Raw genomic sequence first — 18,168 nt, 5'->3', positions numbered from 1 at the left:
CTTTTATTTTATCAAAAAACAAGAAACAAAGGAATCGCCACTGAGGTGCAGCAGAACGCAGGGAACTGCAATATGGTCTGGACTGAGAAACGGGCATGTCAAATAGACTAACAGAAGTGAATGGCCTTCACAACTGCACATTTTTTTTTTTTTTTGCTAAATTTATTTTTTATTTTTTATTATTTTTATTTTTTGCATCTTTTACTTAAAAAACATTTTTTTTTCCTTTTTTCCTCACTTGATTTTAACTTTTCAATTATTACATTTTTAGGTTCAATAAGCATTTTTACTACTGCGATTTTAATTTTTTTTAAGTGCCATTTTATTTTCTCTTCATTTTACATTGGAATTAGTGTTCTTCATTTTATTTTCATTTCTCCTTTAACATTGTTTAACCCTAACTCAACACGACCTTTACACCATCATTCTCTTTCTACCCTCCCCCGCTTTGCTATCCTGTGTATCTTAATCCTTTCCTGCTTCAGATTTCCTTGCTCTCTCTCTATCCCCCCTGCTAAAATTTCTACCCTACTTATATATCTAATTTCCAATCCCCTGTGCGAAGTGCACGCACACCACTCTCTGAGCTGTATTAACTCGCAAAAAAAAAAAAAAAAAAAAAAAAAAAATTGTTTCCTCATGGTTCTTTTGATGCTGTTTGGGGGAATGATGATTATATTGTGTTTTTATGCTTTTTAGTGAGAGTATTTTGCTTATTCTTTTGCTGTTGCTGTTGCTCGGTATTTTCTTATTTGATTGGTTTTTGTTCATTGTTATTTTATTACTTCTGTTTTCCCTACCAGTGCTGGAAATTAGGGGATGTTGTAGATTGTATTATTCTCCAGGTACTGCTGACAGCATTTGTTGGGGTTAGTGGTTGTTCAATTGAAATTCTCTCCCCAAATATATAGTTTATTCTCTCTCTCTCTCTCTCTCTCTCTCTCTCTCTCTCTCTCTCTCTCTCCCCTGTTTCCCAAATTCATTTTGACACTCTTTTTCATATCTTTTTCTTTTGCTTCTGTCCTCTTCTCTTTTTACTCTTCCTCTTTCCCTCCTATTCCCTAATTTGCCTTTCCCTAGTGGTTACCTTTATTGGAAGTTATTAATATTGCAAACACATTTCTGTTCAGTGCCTTGTGTGTTGTACCTGAATGTGTTGTACTTTGTGCCTTTAAATCAACACAGGAGAGAGACATCCAGTAAAGAGAGACCATGGGGAGACAAAGAAACAGCCCACAAATGAAAGAAAAGCAGGCATCACCAGAAAAGGAAGTAAACGAAATAGAGGCAAGCAACCTACCAGAGCAAGAATTCAGAGTAACGATCATAAGATGGCTAAAAAGTATGGAAGATAAATTTGACAATATGAGTAAGACCCAAGAGGAAATGAAGAAAAACCAAGAAGAAATGAAGATGTCTCAGGAAGAAATGAAAAATGACATCGCTACTATCTATAAAGAACTAAATAGAAAACATCAAGAGCAGACTAGAAGAAGCAAAGGACCACATCAGTGAGCTAGAAGACAAGATGAAAAAAAATACCCAATTAGAGCAGCTTCTAGAAAAAAAAATTAAAAAGCAGGAGGAGAGCCTATGGGAGCTTTGGAACAATGCAAAACAAAAAAATATTCAAATAATAGGGGTTCCGGAAGGAAAGAAAACTGAGGTAGACATGGAAAACGTATTTCAAGAAATAATGACAGAAAACTTTCCCGAGATAGAGAAGAAAAAGCCCACACAAATCCAAGATGCTTGCAGAGTCCCCAGCAAAATGGATCCCAGAATACCGACGCCAAGACATATTATAATTAAATTGTCAAATACCAATGACAAAGTAAGAATCTTAAAAGCAGCCAGAGAGAGACAGAAAGTTACATATAAAGGAACCCCCATCAGACAAACAACTGATTTCTCAACAGAAACTTATCAGGCCAGAAGGGAATGGGATGAAATATACAAAGTCATGCAAAGGAAGGATCTGAATCCAAGAATACTGTACCGAGCAAGGCTATCAAGCAAAATTGAAGGTGAAATCAGGAGCTTCACAGACAAAAAAAGACTAAAGAAATTTATCTCCACCAAACCAGCAATGCAAGAAATGCTAAAGGGTCTACTGTAAAAATAAAGAAATAGGAAGTGATGAAGGAGAACAGGGGAATAGAATAAAAATGGCGTCAAATGAGTACCTATCATTAATAACATTAAATGTAAATGGTTTAAATGCTCCAATCAAAAGACATAGGGTAACAGATTGCATAAGAAAACAAGACCCATACATCTGTTGTCTACAAGAAACCCACCTCAGAAAAAAAGATGCACACAGACTGAGGGTGAAGGGATGGAAAAAGGTTTTCCAGGCAAATGGAAATGAAAAGAAAGCTGGGGTAGCAATACTTATATCTGACAAATTAGATCTCAGAGTGAAGGATATAACAAGAGATAATGAAGGCCACTTCATAATACTAAAGGGAGCAATTAAACAAGAAAAAATAACCCTGGTAAATATATATGCACCCAATACAGGAGCACCCAAATACATAAAAAAAACTGCTGGAGGACATTAAGGGAGAGATTAATAGCAATACAATCATAGTAGGAGATTTTAATACCCCACTGTCATCCTTCGACAAATCATCTGAACAAAAAATCGGCAAAGAAATATCAATCATAAATAATTCACTAGACCAGATGGAATTAATCGACATCTTCAGAACATTCCACCCCAAAGCCACAGAAAATACATTCTTCTCAAGTGCACATGGGACATTCTCAAAGATAGACCACATTTTGGGACATAGGCAAAGTCTCTTCAAATTCAAGAAGATAGAAATCATATCAAGCACCTTCTCAGATCATAATGGCATAAAACTGGAAATTAACTACAATAAAAATAATCCAAATAAATCAAACACATGGAGACTAAACAGCATGCTATTAAACAAGGACTGGGTTACCAGAGAAATCAAGGAAGAAATTAAAAACATCCTGGCAACAAATGACAATGAAAACACAACAATCCAAAATCTATGGGACACAGCAAAACAGTTTTGAGAGGGAAGTTCATAACCTTACAAGCCTATTGCAAAAAACTAGAAAAAATGGTAACAAATGATCTAACTCTACAACTCAAAGAGTTAGAAAAAGAGCAACAAGAAAAGCCCAGTGTAAGCAAAAGGAAGGAAATAACAAAAATCAGAGTGGAGGTAAACGAGATAGAGACCAAAGAAACAATACATAAGATCAACAAAACCAAGAGCTTGTTCTTTGAAAGGATAAACAAGATATATGGACCTCTAGCCAGGCTAACCAAGAAACAAAGAGAGAGAACCCAAATAAACAAAATCAGAAATGAAAGAGGTGAAATAACAACAGACCCTACCAAAATACAACGGATTGTTACAAAATACTACGAAAAACTCTGTTCCAACAAACTGAACAACCTGGAGGAAATGGACATATTCCTAGAAAAATACAAACTTCCAAAACTCAATCAGGAAGAATCTAAAAATCTCAATAGACCAGTGACTTGCGGAGAAATTGAAACAGTCATCAAAAAGCTTCCAGCAAACAAAAGCCCAGGGCCAGATGGCTTCACAGGAGAGTTTTACCAAACATTCAAGGAAGAACTAAAACCTATCCTCCTCAGACTATTCCAAAAAATCCAAGAGGAAGGAACACTTCCAAACTCCTTTTATGAAGCCAGCATCACCCTAATACCAAAACCAGATAAAGACAACTCAATGAAAGAGAATTATAGGCCAATATCTCTTATGAACATAGATGCCTAAATCCTCAACAAAATTCTAGCAAATTGGCTCCAGCAGAGCATCACAAAGATCATACACCACAACCAAGTAGGATTTATTCCAGGAATGCAAGGATGGTACAATATCCACAAATCAATAAATGTGATACATCATATAAACAAATTGAAAGATAAAAATCATATAGTCATATCAATTGATGCAGAAAAAGCATTTGATAAAATCCAACACCCTTTCCTGATAAAAACCCTCAACAAGGTGGGAGTACAAGGATCATACCTCAACATAATAAAAGCTATATATGACAAACCCACACCAACATCATACTCAATGGGCAAAAACTAAAACCATTCCCTCTAAGAACAAGAACAAGACAGGGTTGCCTGCTTTCACGACTCCTGTTTGACATAGTTCTGGAAATACTAGCCATTGCAATTAGACAAGAGGAGGAAATAAAAGGCATCCAAATTAGAAAAGAAGAAGTAAAGTTATCCTTATTTGCAGATGACATGATATTGTACATAAAAAACCCAAAAGACTCCATTAAAAAACTAATTGACTTAATAAATGAATTTGGAAATGTAGCAGGATACAAAATTAATGCCAAGAAATCTATGGCATTTCTGTACACCAATAGTGAACTTTCAGAAACAGAGACTAAAAAGGCAATCCCATTTACCATCGCACCAAAAAAATTAAGATACCTTGGAATAAACTTAACTAAGGAGGTAAAAGACCTATACACGGAAAACTACACGACACTGAAAAAAGAGATAGAGGAAGATGTAAACAGATGGAAGAACATACCATGTTCATGGATTGGTAGAATCAACATAATCAAAATGTCCATACTTCCCAAAGCAATCTATAGGTTCAATGCACTCCCAATTAAAATACCAATGGCATATTTCACTGACCTAGAAAAAACTCTTCAAAAGTTCATTTGGAACAACAAAAGACCCCAAATAGCCAAAGCAATCCTGACAAAGAAGAGTAAAGTAGGAGGGATCTCAATACCAGATTTCAAACTGTATTACAAAGCCACTGCTCTCAAAACAGCCTGGTACTGGCTCAAGAACAGATATATAGATCAATGGAATCGAATCGAGAACCCAGATATCAACCCAAATCACTATGCTCAGTTAATATTTGACAAAGGAGGCAGAAATATACAATGGAGTCAAGACAGTCTCTTCAATAAATGGTGTTGGGAAAATTGGATAGATACATGCAAAAGAATGAAACTGGATCACCAACTTACACCATACACAAAAATAAACTCAAAATGGATACAGGATTTAAACATAAGACGGGAAACCATAAAAATACTAGAGGCATCCACAGGCAGCAAAATCTCAGACATATGCCAAAAGAACTTCTTCACTGATACTTCCCCTAGAGCAATGGAAGCTAAAGAGAAAATAAACAAATGGGACTACATCAAAATAAAAAGCTTTTTTACAGCAAAGGAAACCATCAACAAAATAACAAGAAAGCCCTCTGTATGGGAGAACATATTTGCAAATGTTATCACTGGTAAAGTTTTAATCTCCAACATCTACAGACAACTTACACAACTTAATAAAAGGAAGATAAATGACCCAATTAAAAAATGGGCAATGGATTTAAATAGAATCTTCTCAAAAGAAGACATAAGGAAGGCCAAGAGGCACATGAAAATATGCTCAAAGTCACTAATTATCTGAGAAATGCAAATCAAAACAACAATGCGGTACCATCTCACACCTGTCAGAATGGCCAACATCAACAAATCAACAAATGACAAGTGTTGGCGAGGTTGCGGAGAAAAAGGAACCCTCGTGCATTGCTGGTGGGAATGTAGACTGGTGCAACCACTGTGGAGAACAGTATGGAGCTTCCTCAAAAAACTGAAAATGGAACTCCCATTTGACCCAGTAATCCCACTCCTTGGAATATATCCCAAGAAGCTAGAAACATCAACCAGAAAGAATATATGCACCCCTATGTTCATAGCAGCACAATTTATAATAGCTAGGATTTGGAAACAGCCTAGGTGCCCATCAGCAGATGATTGGATCCAAAAACTATGGTACATTTACACAATGGAATATTATGCAGCCATAAAAAAGAAAAAATTCTCATCATTTGCAGCAACCTGGATGGAATTGGAGAACATCATGCTGAGTGAAACAAGCCAGTCAATGAAAGAGAGACACCACATGACCTCACTTATTTATGGATGATAAATAACATTATGAACTGAAGAACCAAAAGATAGATATAGAAACAGTAAAGCAACAAGCAGACTGTCAAATTACAGTGGGGAGGCTGGGGAGATCTGGGGGAGATAAGAGATCAACTGAAGGACTTGTATACATGCATATAAATACAACCAATGGACACAAAACTCTGGGGAGGGAAGGTATGTACGGGAGGGGGTGGGCATTGGTATATGTACAAAAATAATAACTTAATTAAAAAATATATATAAAAAAATAAAAAGAAATAAATAAAAAGTTAAAAAAAAAAGGCTCTGAATTATCTCATAGGTCCATATTTCTTGTCACATGTAACCCAAATAAGAACATGACCCAACTGTGGTTTGCAATCCTGTGGAAATTTTATAGTCTTTTAATTTATCCCTGCAATGGCATCTATTGGGAAGTTTATGGGGGAGGGGGGATTAAAGATTGGAAAAAGAGAGAAATGAAAAATTTTTAAAGAAAAACTTATTTTATTACCAACTTACAGGCCCCCAATTCATTTAGAGTAGTTAACCTATCAGTTAAAATGTTGTACACCCAAAATCCAGCAGAACTGTCTTGGCCCTAGTTCAGAAGGACTTTATAATGATCCAGATGACAAATTATGTGACCCTGAAATAATAATGTGGTAATAAGAATAAAGCAGCCATAGTTGGTTTGGCTCATTGGATAGAGCGTTGGCCCTTAGACCAAAGGGTCTGGGTTTGATTCCTGTCAAGGGCACATACCTTGGTTGTAGGCTCCTCCCCAGCCCGGACCCCGGTCAGGGATCATGCAGGAGGCAACCAATCGATGTGTTACTCTCACATCAATATTTCTCTCTGTCTTTCACTATCTCTAAAAAGCAATGGGAAAAATATCCTCAGGTGAAGATTAAAACAAACAAACAAAAAGAATAAAGCAGCAGGGGGAACAGATTGGAGAAATAATTGGGAAGGAGAAATAAGACATGGTGACTGACTGAATATGAGCAATGAGGAAGAAAGAAAGGTCCAGTATGAGGCCCAAGCTTCTGACTCAGACTTGAATGAATGAATGAATGAATGGTGGTGTTGTTAAATGAGGCCAAGACTACAGATACAGAAACAGGTGCTGGGGAATAGGACTAGATCAATTTAGACACTTTGTATTTGCAATACTGGGGAATGTTTATGGTGAATAAATACTTCTATTTATGAACTTCAAAATATTAAGAGTGCTTTCAGAGCAGTGGGATCATACTGTCCAAATACTTCACAGTGAGTACATTATGTATGGAAAACTTCAAGATAAATACATGAATGTTCAATTTTAAATAATGTATCTCCCTCAAATTCCTGCTAAATATTGTGTAGACAAAAAGTGAGGAAAACTAGCTCTCACAGGGAAATGGAGAACTGGCAAAGGAGCTGTTTGTTCCCTTCTATGATACCTCACCTTCGCCACTGCTGATACTCCTCTGTGTTTATATTAAGTAAAAGATGACAACCCCTAGAATATATGAGCAAGCCTCTGGAAACATGATGTATTCATTTCTTATTTCTTTCTGCTGTAATAAATTATTACATACTTAGTGGCTTTAAACAACACAAATTGATTATCTTATAGTTCTGGTGGTCAGAAGCTTAGAATTCTTCAGGGGAGATTTATTTTCTGGACAAAAATTGTACACCTATCGATGAGGACAGTGGGGAGGAATCCAAAAAGTTGAAGATAGTGTAAGAAGCCTTTGGGACAACTTCAAGCATACCAACATCAGAATTATGGGGCTGTCAGAAGAAGAGAGAGAACACGATACTGAAAACCTATTTGAAGAAATAATGACTGAAAACTTCCCCCACCTGGTGAAAGAAATAGATTTTCAAGTCCAGGAAGTACACAGAACCCCAAACAAAAGGAATCCAAAGAGGACCACACCAAGACACATCATAATTAAAATGCCAAGAGCAAAAGACAAAGAGACAATATTAAAAGCAGCAAGAGAAAAATAGTTAATTACCTACAAGGGAGCACCCATATGATTGTCAGCTGATTTCTCAACAGAAACTATACAGGCCAGATGGGAGTGACAAGAAATATTCAAAGTGATGAATAGCAAGAACCTACAACCAAGATTACTCTACCCAGCAAAGTTGTCATTCAGAATGAAAGATCAGATAAAGAGCTTCACAGATAAGAAAAAGCTAAAGAAGTTCATCGCCACCAAACTAGTATTATATGAAATGCTGAAAGGTATTCTTTAAGAAGAGGAAGAAGAAAAAAGTAAAGATAAAAATTACAAACAACAAATACATATCTATCAGCAAGTGAGTCTAAAAATAAAGTGAATTAAAAATCTGAGGAACAGAATAAACTGGTGAATATAATAGAATCAGGGGCATAGAAAGGGAGTGAACTGGCCCACTCCCACCCTACTTTAGGAGATTGGAGCTCCCCCTGAGCAGGTACAATGTTGAAACAGCCAAGTACAATTTAAAGAATAGTGCCAAGCGAGAAGGTTTGACAATTACTCCCCCTTCAGCCTCACAACCCCCCTAACTCCCTGATCCCCTCCAGCACCTCCAGGGACAACCACTGCTACAGGGCTGCTGGCCAGAGCCTGCCCCTCCGAGGCCTGCTGAACCCTCTTCAAAGTTTCCATAGCTACAGTCCCAGGAAACAATTATGCCCTCCTCCCCTAATCAGCACCTGCTACCTGCGAGGGTACCCGTGGGCTTAAAAATAACAATCCCTTCCCATTTAGACATCACTTACTTGATGAAACATTTCTAGGTTTATTAGCTCAGAATCTCCTAGTGACAACCCAGTGAGGTAGGCGGAGGAGAGATTGCAATTCCCATGGTATATGCGAACGTATTCAGAAATGAAGCTCAGAGAGGAAAAGTGTCAAGCCCAGTGGTTCCCAAGGTGCAGCACACGCCCGGGGGAGGCAGGGCAATTTGATTTTAAGTGGGGGCAATTTGAGAATGAGTTAATAGTGAATTTTTTGCATTTCTTATGGTTCTAGGGGCATCATCTACAGTGTATCCTACATAATAAAAGGCTAATATGCAAATGACCAAATGGTGGAATGACCCGTGACTGTGATGCACACTGAGCACCAGGGGGCAGACACTCAGTGCAGGAGCTGCTCCCTGGTGGTCAGTGTGCTCCCACAGGGGGAGGGAGCGCCTCTCAGGCAGAAGCCAGGCTCACAACTGGCGAGCACAGTGGCAGTGGTGGGAGACTCTCCCGCCTATGTGGCAATGCTAAGGATGTCTGACTGATGGCTTAAGCCCACTAAGCCATCAGTCGGACATCCCCCCAGGGCTCCTGGACTGCGAGAGGGAACAGGCCAGGTTGAGGGAACCCCACCCCAAGTGTACGGATTTCATGCTCTGGGCCTCTAGTCTATACTAATAATAGAGGAATAAGCAAATTGTCCAGGGCACCATCACAGTAACAGTAATGACCGAACAGCAGGCTGTGTGGGGCAACCAGGCCAGCAGGGGGTTAGTGAGGGATGACCAAATGACTGAACAGCAGGCTGCATGGGGTGACCAGGCTGGCAAAGGGGGTAGCTGGGGGGAACCAAGACAGCAGGGGGGGACAGTTAGGGGTGACCAGGCCAGCAGAGGGTGGGCAGTTGGGGGTGATCAGGCAGGCAGAGGCTGTTATGGGTGATCAGGCTGGCGAGGGGGGGGGGCAGTTAGGGGCAATCAGGCAGGCAGGCAGGTGAGCAGTCAGGAGCCAGCGGTCCCAGATTGTGAGAGAGATGTCCCAGATTGGAGAGGGTGCAGGCTGGACTGAGGGGACTCCCTCCCCCAGTGCACGAAATTTGTGTGCCGAGCCTCTAGTCTCTCTATATAAAAGCCTAAGCAACCAAACTACTTACCAGAGTGAGTGGAATGACCAGTCAACCACACTGATCACCAGATGCTCAACACAGGAGCTTCCCCCTGGTGGTCAGTGCACTCCCACAGTGAGAGTGCCACTCAGCTGACTGACCCATCCCGGCAGTCTACTAGACTGGAGGCAACCACTCACTTCCTCAGTATTTCTGCAGGTCCAATCTCCAGAGAATGGGCCAGTCACCAATGGATCAGTGCCACCAGCATGATCCCAACATTGCCACCTGTCTCCTGAAAGTTGACCTTGGGCACCACAGCTGCTTCCCTTCCCTAGATGCTCCACAAAGAAGAAAGGATATAAAAGCAGCTGCTAGGTGGCTCCTAAGAACCTGCGCAAATGTCAGCAGGATGGATCCGGATCCTGGGCCAGCAAGGGCATCCACTGCCCACCTGGAGGGCCAATCACATCCCAGCTCCTCCCCTCAGGACCTCACCTATACACAAATTCATGCACCAGGCCTCTAGTATTATTAAATTTTATAGGTAAGAAAAGAGACTCAGAGAGGTTAAGAAACTTTTCCAAGTTCATGAGATTAGTAAGTAACAGAACTTGATTTGAACTTATATTTGACAGACTTCAAAGCCTTTACTCTTAACCACAATAGTATAACTAAATCATGGCCAATAATCACTACATCAGACATATTTTAAAATACACACACACACACACACACACACACACACACACAGAATAAGCATGTACCAAAGGGATTAATAGATATTACTTTAGGTGATTATTTTCCCTGCGTATATATAGTTTTCTATTTTTTAGTGTTCTATATTATGTATGCATTACTTATAAACTCAAAACAAAGTGGTAGAGAAAAGAAATAAATAAACTTTTACTTTGGGGGCTCATAAAAAAGACATAGACTCAAGACATAAATGTGAAGGTTTTCAGCATATAGTTTGGGATAGAACTAATGACTATAGATAAGATTACTCAGAAAGAACATGAGGAATGTGTCCAGAATTATGAACAGCAACATTTAAGACGGAGGTAGAAGAAGGGGAATTAGAGCATTGACTCCTCTCCCTAGGAACATAAACACTTTCTGTGGCTTGGAAAATTCCTCTAAAGAAATCACATGCAACATTACTAACAATTCCATGTCCTTTGTATGAAAACATGTAACTCTTCAGTGAGAGGAACAAATATGCTGATAAACTGCACTATGTACCTTACTGCAATATATTAGGACAATAAAAATGGGTAACAAAAACCTATAGAATTTCTGAGCCTAAATAAAAGTCATTGAATAAAGTATACAGAAATTTGTGTGTTGCCCTCAGAATCCTTATAGGGATTTTCTAGTCTAAGGTTTGACCGTATTATAATCATTGCCTCACTTCCTTCAGCAAAGGTAAAACTAGATCCTTATAAATTCTTAATCCTTAAAAAGTGTATAACAAACATATCTTCATTAAAGTTTTACAAAGCCATCACCCCAACAAATTCAATAATTTTTAACTCAACATTTTAAAAAAGTTTTTGAAGCCAACTTATGAAAACTGTTATAAAAGGACTTATCCTCAATGACTAGTCATCATCAAACTTAATCCAAGATGTGTTTATTTATCATTTACTATGTGCTTAGGTTTAAAGAATAATTACAGACTTTTAAAACTAAAAAGAAAGTTTGGATCTTCCAATTCTTAAATTTTACAAATAATGACAGTGTTTAACAAATAGTAAAGGCTCAATATTGTAAAATATCAAATGACCTCTTTCAAAATCCTGCATTCCCTTGACATCATATGCTATTAAGGAGAGATTACATATTACTTTGGTAAGAAAAAATTCTGAGCTTATTCCTAGAATCTGTAATAAATTTCATTAATCTATTTTACAATTTTAATAACTATCACTTAATATTCACTTACTTAAATATAAGAGGTGACTTTGGGAAACCAAACTACCTAAACAATTTGACCAAATAAAATGATTAGTAACAAATAATTGCTGATAAATGTAATAACTTCTACACATTGCTATTGTATTTTTAATATTTTCATTAACTTTTTAGAGAGGAAGGGAAAGAGAGAAACATCAATCAGTTGCCTTCTGCATGACCCCTACCAGGGATCCAGCCTGCAACCCAGGCATGTGCCCTAATCTGAAATGAAACCAGTAACATTTCAGTGCATCAGATGATGCCCAACTGAGCCACACCAGCTAGGACTACAAATTTTTAATCAACATTTATTATGCACAAAATCCTGTGTAATATAAAATATAAAATAAATATAGATTAGATACAATTCTCTAAAAAAGCTCCATGCATATATGCATAACCCATGGACAGAGACAATAGTGCAGTGAAGTCCTGGGGAGGGGATGAGAGTAGGGTGGAGGGGTGAATAGGGGAAAAGGGGGGTACTGTTAACACTTTCAGCAATAAAGTTAAAGAAAAAAGCCCTCTTAATGATGTTGTAAGCAAAGACACATTCAAATTACTTTAATGCAGAACTGAGTGTGATAAAAATCATTGCAGGGGTAAAACAGCTCAGAGACAAAGGAGACCTTCCCTAGTAATCTATGGATTGATTGTGGAAGGCTTTAGTTTAGGCAGGATATGAAATTTTATCTGGGTCTTAAAGAACAGGTGGGATTTTAATAGTCAGAGAAAAGAAAGGGCAATCTGGGTGACATTATTAGATTAATAAATTTAAAAGGTCACTGACTAGAGTGTGAAGAATCTGGTTGAACGCCAAATATTGTCAAATTTATCCTTAAATATTTCATTACTCCATTCCCCCGATCCACTGCTATTACCATTGTTCAGACTCTCCTCATTTCTTATTTTTACTACAGTAGCAACATAACAAGCAGGGATCCAGGTATCACCATTCATGGCTACATCCCTAATACCTTGGATGGTAAGTGATATAAATATTCGTTTAAGGGCTGAAAATCTGATTACATTGTGTTTCGAATTCTTTTTCCTGTATTCCAAATACAAGAGAATATTTTATGCTGTGTTTTATTTGTCAAAGAATACTTTTAGAAAACTTGAACACAGAGCTTTATAGATTCTTATAGAAATCCTTAATAGAGCTAGGAACATCACAAAACACCATCACAACACCAAATGGGTGACTTTTACCACAATGCGCCCCTCCCAGACATTACTATAACGTATGCAGAAGGATGCTGCTCAGATCAAGATGATCCTTGCAGCAAAGCAAGCCACATATAGCTGATCTCTCTCTGTACCTCATAAATCACTGGAATAGAACTTCAAATATAGTAAATATGATGAGTGATAGACTGCAAGATGAAAAACATCTAAGACTAGTAAGAAGTTAATTCTATTCTGCAACCTTTAATTATCTTTCCACTTGCTTTATTAATTTTTCATAGCTATTTCCTTCTGTACATATATTTTTGTTTTTTTCTCTGACCACACCAATAACTCCACCAAAATTCAAGCTCAATGAAAATAAAGTTTCGCCAAAACCAGTTTGGCTCAGTGGATAGAGTGTTGGCCTTCAGACTGAAAGGTCCTAGGTTCGATTCCAGTCAAGGGCATGTACCTTGGTTGTGGGCACATCCCCAGTAGGGGGTGTGCAAGAGGCAGCTGATCGATGATTCTCTCTCATCGATGTTTCTAACTCTCTATCCCTTTCTCTTCCTCTCTGTAAAAAAATCAATAAAATATATTTTTATAGCATACTTGAATTTGTTTCTTTTCATTATTTTATTGAGGTATAATTACATACACTAAAATAAACACAGTCCAGTTCAAAATGTAAAACAATTTCATCCTACCAGAGAATTCCCTTGTGCCCATTTCTAGTCCATATCCCTCCACTTATACTAAGAGAAACAAATTCAAGTATGCTATAACCATGTCAGTTACTAACTTGAATCTGTCCTACCATTTCATCTTCTGATCTTCCTATTCAACAGTGCTTGAACTCTGCATACTGAATTCTTCATTATGAATTCAACATCTCCCAATTATTATTGTCTTCTATATTTTCACTCAATATGCCCATACATTATCCCGCTATGATTTTCTTGCTTTCTGGGTTTCTGAGCAAGTCTACCTTACAACCCCATGCCAAGATGAGATAACACATTCCAACAAATAGTCATCATTCATATGATATTTGCCTAATGAGATTATTATGTGAAAATCCTAGTGTAGTATCTGACAAGCAATAATGATTTTATATACGTCCACTTCCTACTTCAACCTTTCCACTTATTTTATATTCTTTTAATACACACCTATATTTTAAAGTATCTTAAATGTCAAAAACACAATTATTATATTTTCAAAATAGTTAAAATCCCACATTGATATCTCAATACTTCCAGTGACATACCATGTGTTATTTGCGCCACCCTCCTTTTCTCTATTTCTCTCCCCTCCTACGTACACATAATAGACAATTATTTAATCTCAAAATAATCCTAAAATGTAGGTATTATTATTATCCCCATTTCATTAATAAGTAACTTAAGGCACAGAGCAATGAAGAAAATTTCCCAACGTTACACCATTACTGAGTGTCAAAACCATGATATAGACAATTCCATCACATTATTTCAAATGCTTCACCCAAACCATACAACTAAACTATTGAGAATAAGGGATAGTCTTCCATACCTACAAAGCAAAGGCTATGTATGTTCCTTTGACCCATGAATTTAAAACTCTAAAGTGTCAGAGGAAGCTCTGAAATTCTCATGATTCCCTGTAAAAGTTTTGATTGGATATTTTTAAATTGTATTTTTCAATTACAGTTGACATCCAATATAATTTTATATTATTTTCAGGCGTTGAGAATAATGGTAAGACTCATTGGAAATTTAAATAACAGAAACATACACACAATCATAGAGCAATACTATTTTTAAAATACTTGTTGAGACATCTTTTCTTATGCAATGGATACCAGTATTCATTCATTGATATGTTTTAAAACTAAAATTTCAATCAATAGCTCCACTGGCTGAATTCTATATGTTCACAATTTATAATAATTATGATTTCTATGTATATTTTTTATTTGTTCATTAGTTCAGAACATATGATCACGAACACGCTCATCATTCACTTTCTTGGTCAATAATTTTATTCATTCATATAGCAAATACTTTTATTTCATTTCAGATATCCAATAAATACTTATTGAGTAGCAACTATGTTAGATATACCAATGGGCAGGAAAGACATTATGTAACTCATAAGGTAAATTTTTTCCATAAATATACCTGTTACGGAGAACTGCAGCAACTGATTCCCCTAGATGCAGTTGATCCATCACCTCCACAAGCTGGATAAGAATCTGTTCAAGGGGGGAAAAGTCAATATTTACTATGAAAATCAATACTAGAAATTTCAAATTGTGCTACTTTTGTAGTATTTTAAATATTTTGTGACAGAAATGCAAAATTATATCCATGTACCTAATGTCCATATGATAACTTAAAAAATAAAGGAAATTAAGAAACTCAATCTGCAATAGTCAAAATATCTACAAAATGCCATACTAAATCATTAAATAGTATTGACAAAAATTCATGTGAAATCATTAGCTAGCAATTACCCATGGAAAAACAGAGTATACAGAAGTTGGATTAAATGAAAGTCAGAAGAACTGAGGAGTCTGTGTGAAGTTGGGTTAGACAAAAGAAGTTAAAGCAAAGGGTTGAGGCAAACATATGCCAAGTAGACACTGAAAGGACTAATTTCCATTTTACCAGGGAAACCAAAGGCCTGAGAAGCCCATAAGCAGAGCCCATAATTTTAGAAGTGATTAGTCAAAATTAAGGCTAGAAAGGTATAAATATTTTAAGTCTAAAGACATAAAATAGGTAGTGAGGGTAAAAGCATTGATTTCCTGATCTGCACTGAATTTTTGTTTTGGTCATGCCTGTTGATTTTTTTTTATGGGAAAGGAGGAGGTTGTTTGTAGTAAACTGAACTTTACCTAATTAATATACTGTTTTTTAGTAATGTGAATGCTTTGTGTTGAAATGTAGAGTATATATAATGTATTTTATTAATTTCAAATACATTGGGAAGCAAAAACATATTTTTAATTAAGGACATACAGATGACCAATAGACATATGAAAGAATGCTCAAGGTCACTAATTATCAATGTTGGTGAGAATGTGGGAAAAAAGGAACCCTTTTGCATTGTAGCTGGGAGTGAAAACTGGTGCAGCCACTATGGAAGATAATATGGAGTTTCCTCAAGAAATTAAAAATGGAACTGCCATTTGATCTAGTGAACCTACTTCCAGGAATATATCCTAAGAATCCTGAAACACCAATCAGAAAGAATATGTGCACCTCTATGTTCATAGTAACAGTATTCACAATAGCTAAGATATGTAAACACCCCAGGTGGTCCATCAACAGTTGAGAGGATTAAAAAACTATGGTACATATACACAATAGAATACTTTGTGACTTTAAAAAAGAAGGAACAGAATGAATAGACCTGGTGACTATTATACGAAGCAAAACAAGTCAGCAGAGAAAGACAAATACCATATTAACTCACAAACATGTGGAATCTAAAGAGCAAAATAAACTAACAAACTGGAACAGACTGGAAGGAGGCAAAAGAGTAGGGGTGAGAATGACTGGATAAGTAAGTTGAAGAGATTAGCTAGAGAACACACTAGTATATACATATCCCAAGGACATGGATAATACTTTGGTGAAGGCCAAGTAAGGAGGAGGCAAGGGTAAATGGAGGTGCGCAAAGGGAAGGAAATGGGGGACATCTTCAATAATGTCAACATTAAAATTTTTAATTAAAAATCACTTTATTGCATTAGGAAAATGCAATTTGATTTGTTTATATAATTATGTTTGCTGTAAAATGATTTGAAGAATAAAATAATTAAGCTTGAGGGGGAAAAAATGTTGTCTTCATTGTTCCTTACCCTATTTCTGTCCCTTAATTTAGAGACAATAGCAAAAGAAGAATAAAACACTCTACTTCTTATGTCTTCATAACTCAAAAAAATGAAACAAATCAAATGGCAATATAACATTTATATTTAGTTCATATTCCTATTCTATGCTTATAATCCTACCACAATTTTAAAAATTGAGCAGACTAAATAATTTTTTTTTAAAATTTAAGCATTTCAAAATCAACTGACTTTGACTTACCTTTTCTAAAAATGCTCTAGTGTCAAAAGAATTGTAGGTGTTGATGAATTTTAATTTTGTTTAGGTTATGAATTTTTTAGAAGATGAGTCAAGAAAAAAAATCCAACTATATCAAGATTACTATTAGGGAGATAAGAAGATGGCTGCCAACGGAAAGGCAGGCTGCAAGATAGTGTGTGAGTGAGAGAAGAAAGGAGAGTGTGTGGACCTACGGGGAGTATATATTTGTGATTGAGGGACAGCTAAATTCCAAGGGACTGTTGGGGTCTGCCAGACTGGTCTCCTCTGACCGGGCAGCCTCCACTGCTGCTGAAATCTCTCCTGGAGCAACCACCTCTGCCACAGAGATTACGCTATCTTGAAGGGGAGAGTGGCTGTGATGGGAAGCCTAGCCTTACCTTCAACCAGGAAGAAATGGATACCTCCCTAAACCCTACAACCACAACACCCAGGGACCAGCTGCAAATCCAAGAATATCGGGTCTCAAGCAGAGCGAATACGCGGACTCGGACAAGCTCTGCACCTTCTCACTGAAAGGTCAGATTTGGCCCAGAGAAAGGTGAGGTCTGCAATCCCAGCTGAAGGGAGAAATACATGCAGCAGAATCTAGAGGTTCAGAGAAAGTCAGTACCCCACAAAAATCCGTGGACATTGGGGCCAGTGTACTCTGCAAATGTGGAAGGAGATCCACAGGGCTGCTGGCAGAAGGCAACTCTAAAAATCAACCCACAGCTGGGCTGAGCACAAAAGGAAGCCTGACACTTTACCCATAAACTAGCTGTGCTGTGGCAAGGGAAAAAGACGTGCACAGATACGTGAGCAGAGTTGCACACATTTACTGGGGCAAAACAGTCTCCAGATCACACACTTACTCTGGCTCTTTTTTTCTCTTTAAATCTTGCTTTTGATTACTAAGTCCAGTATATAGGATCACCCAATTAAAAACACTCTCAGAGATTTTAGGGGAAAGTTGTTTTTGTGGAACCTGGGCATCAGAGCAGGGAGAAACGATCAGAAAACCAGCTCTGGGGCAAACCAGTATTACTTGCAGCAGAGAAAATATATTCTATAAACTGGGTAGAGAGGACTTACAGCCTTGAATGTCAATACAGAAACACTGCCACCCAGGGGTTGAATCACAA

The 18,168-nt window shown here is 37.3% G+C and overlaps 1 protein-coding gene across 7 annotated transcripts in view; it reads right to left on the bottom strand.

The window, feature by feature from the left end:
* Positions 1-18,168, bottom strand: part of KLHL13 (kelch like family member 13) — a 208,001-nt gene that overhangs the window by 119,203 nt on the left and 70,630 nt on the right. For 2 of the 7 annotated variants that reach the window (XM_084870369.1, XM_084870373.1), the window contains exon 2: positions 15,107-15,180. The exons of 1 other annotated variant lie outside the window; for it this stretch is intronic. In XM_084870369.1, the coding sequence (XP_084726495.1) occupies positions 15,107-15,156 (50 nt within the window). In that variant the 5' untranslated portion in view covers positions 15,157-15,180. Of the gene's footprint in view, positions 1-15,106; positions 15,181-17,898; positions 17,922-18,168 lie in introns of those variants that run through there. 4 more of the 7 variants (XM_084870374.1, XM_084870370.1, XM_084870376.1 and 1 more) reach the window with 4 other exon arrangements.

This window comes from Pipistrellus hanaki, assembly GCF_964339955.1.
Source record: "Pipistrellus hanaki genome assembly, chromosome: X".
Classification (NCBI taxonomy): domain Eukaryota; kingdom Metazoa; phylum Chordata; class Mammalia; order Chiroptera; family Vespertilionidae; genus Pipistrellus; species Pipistrellus hanaki.
Note: the sequence above shows the minus strand (reverse complement) of the source record. Positions and strands in the feature narration are given on the sequence as shown.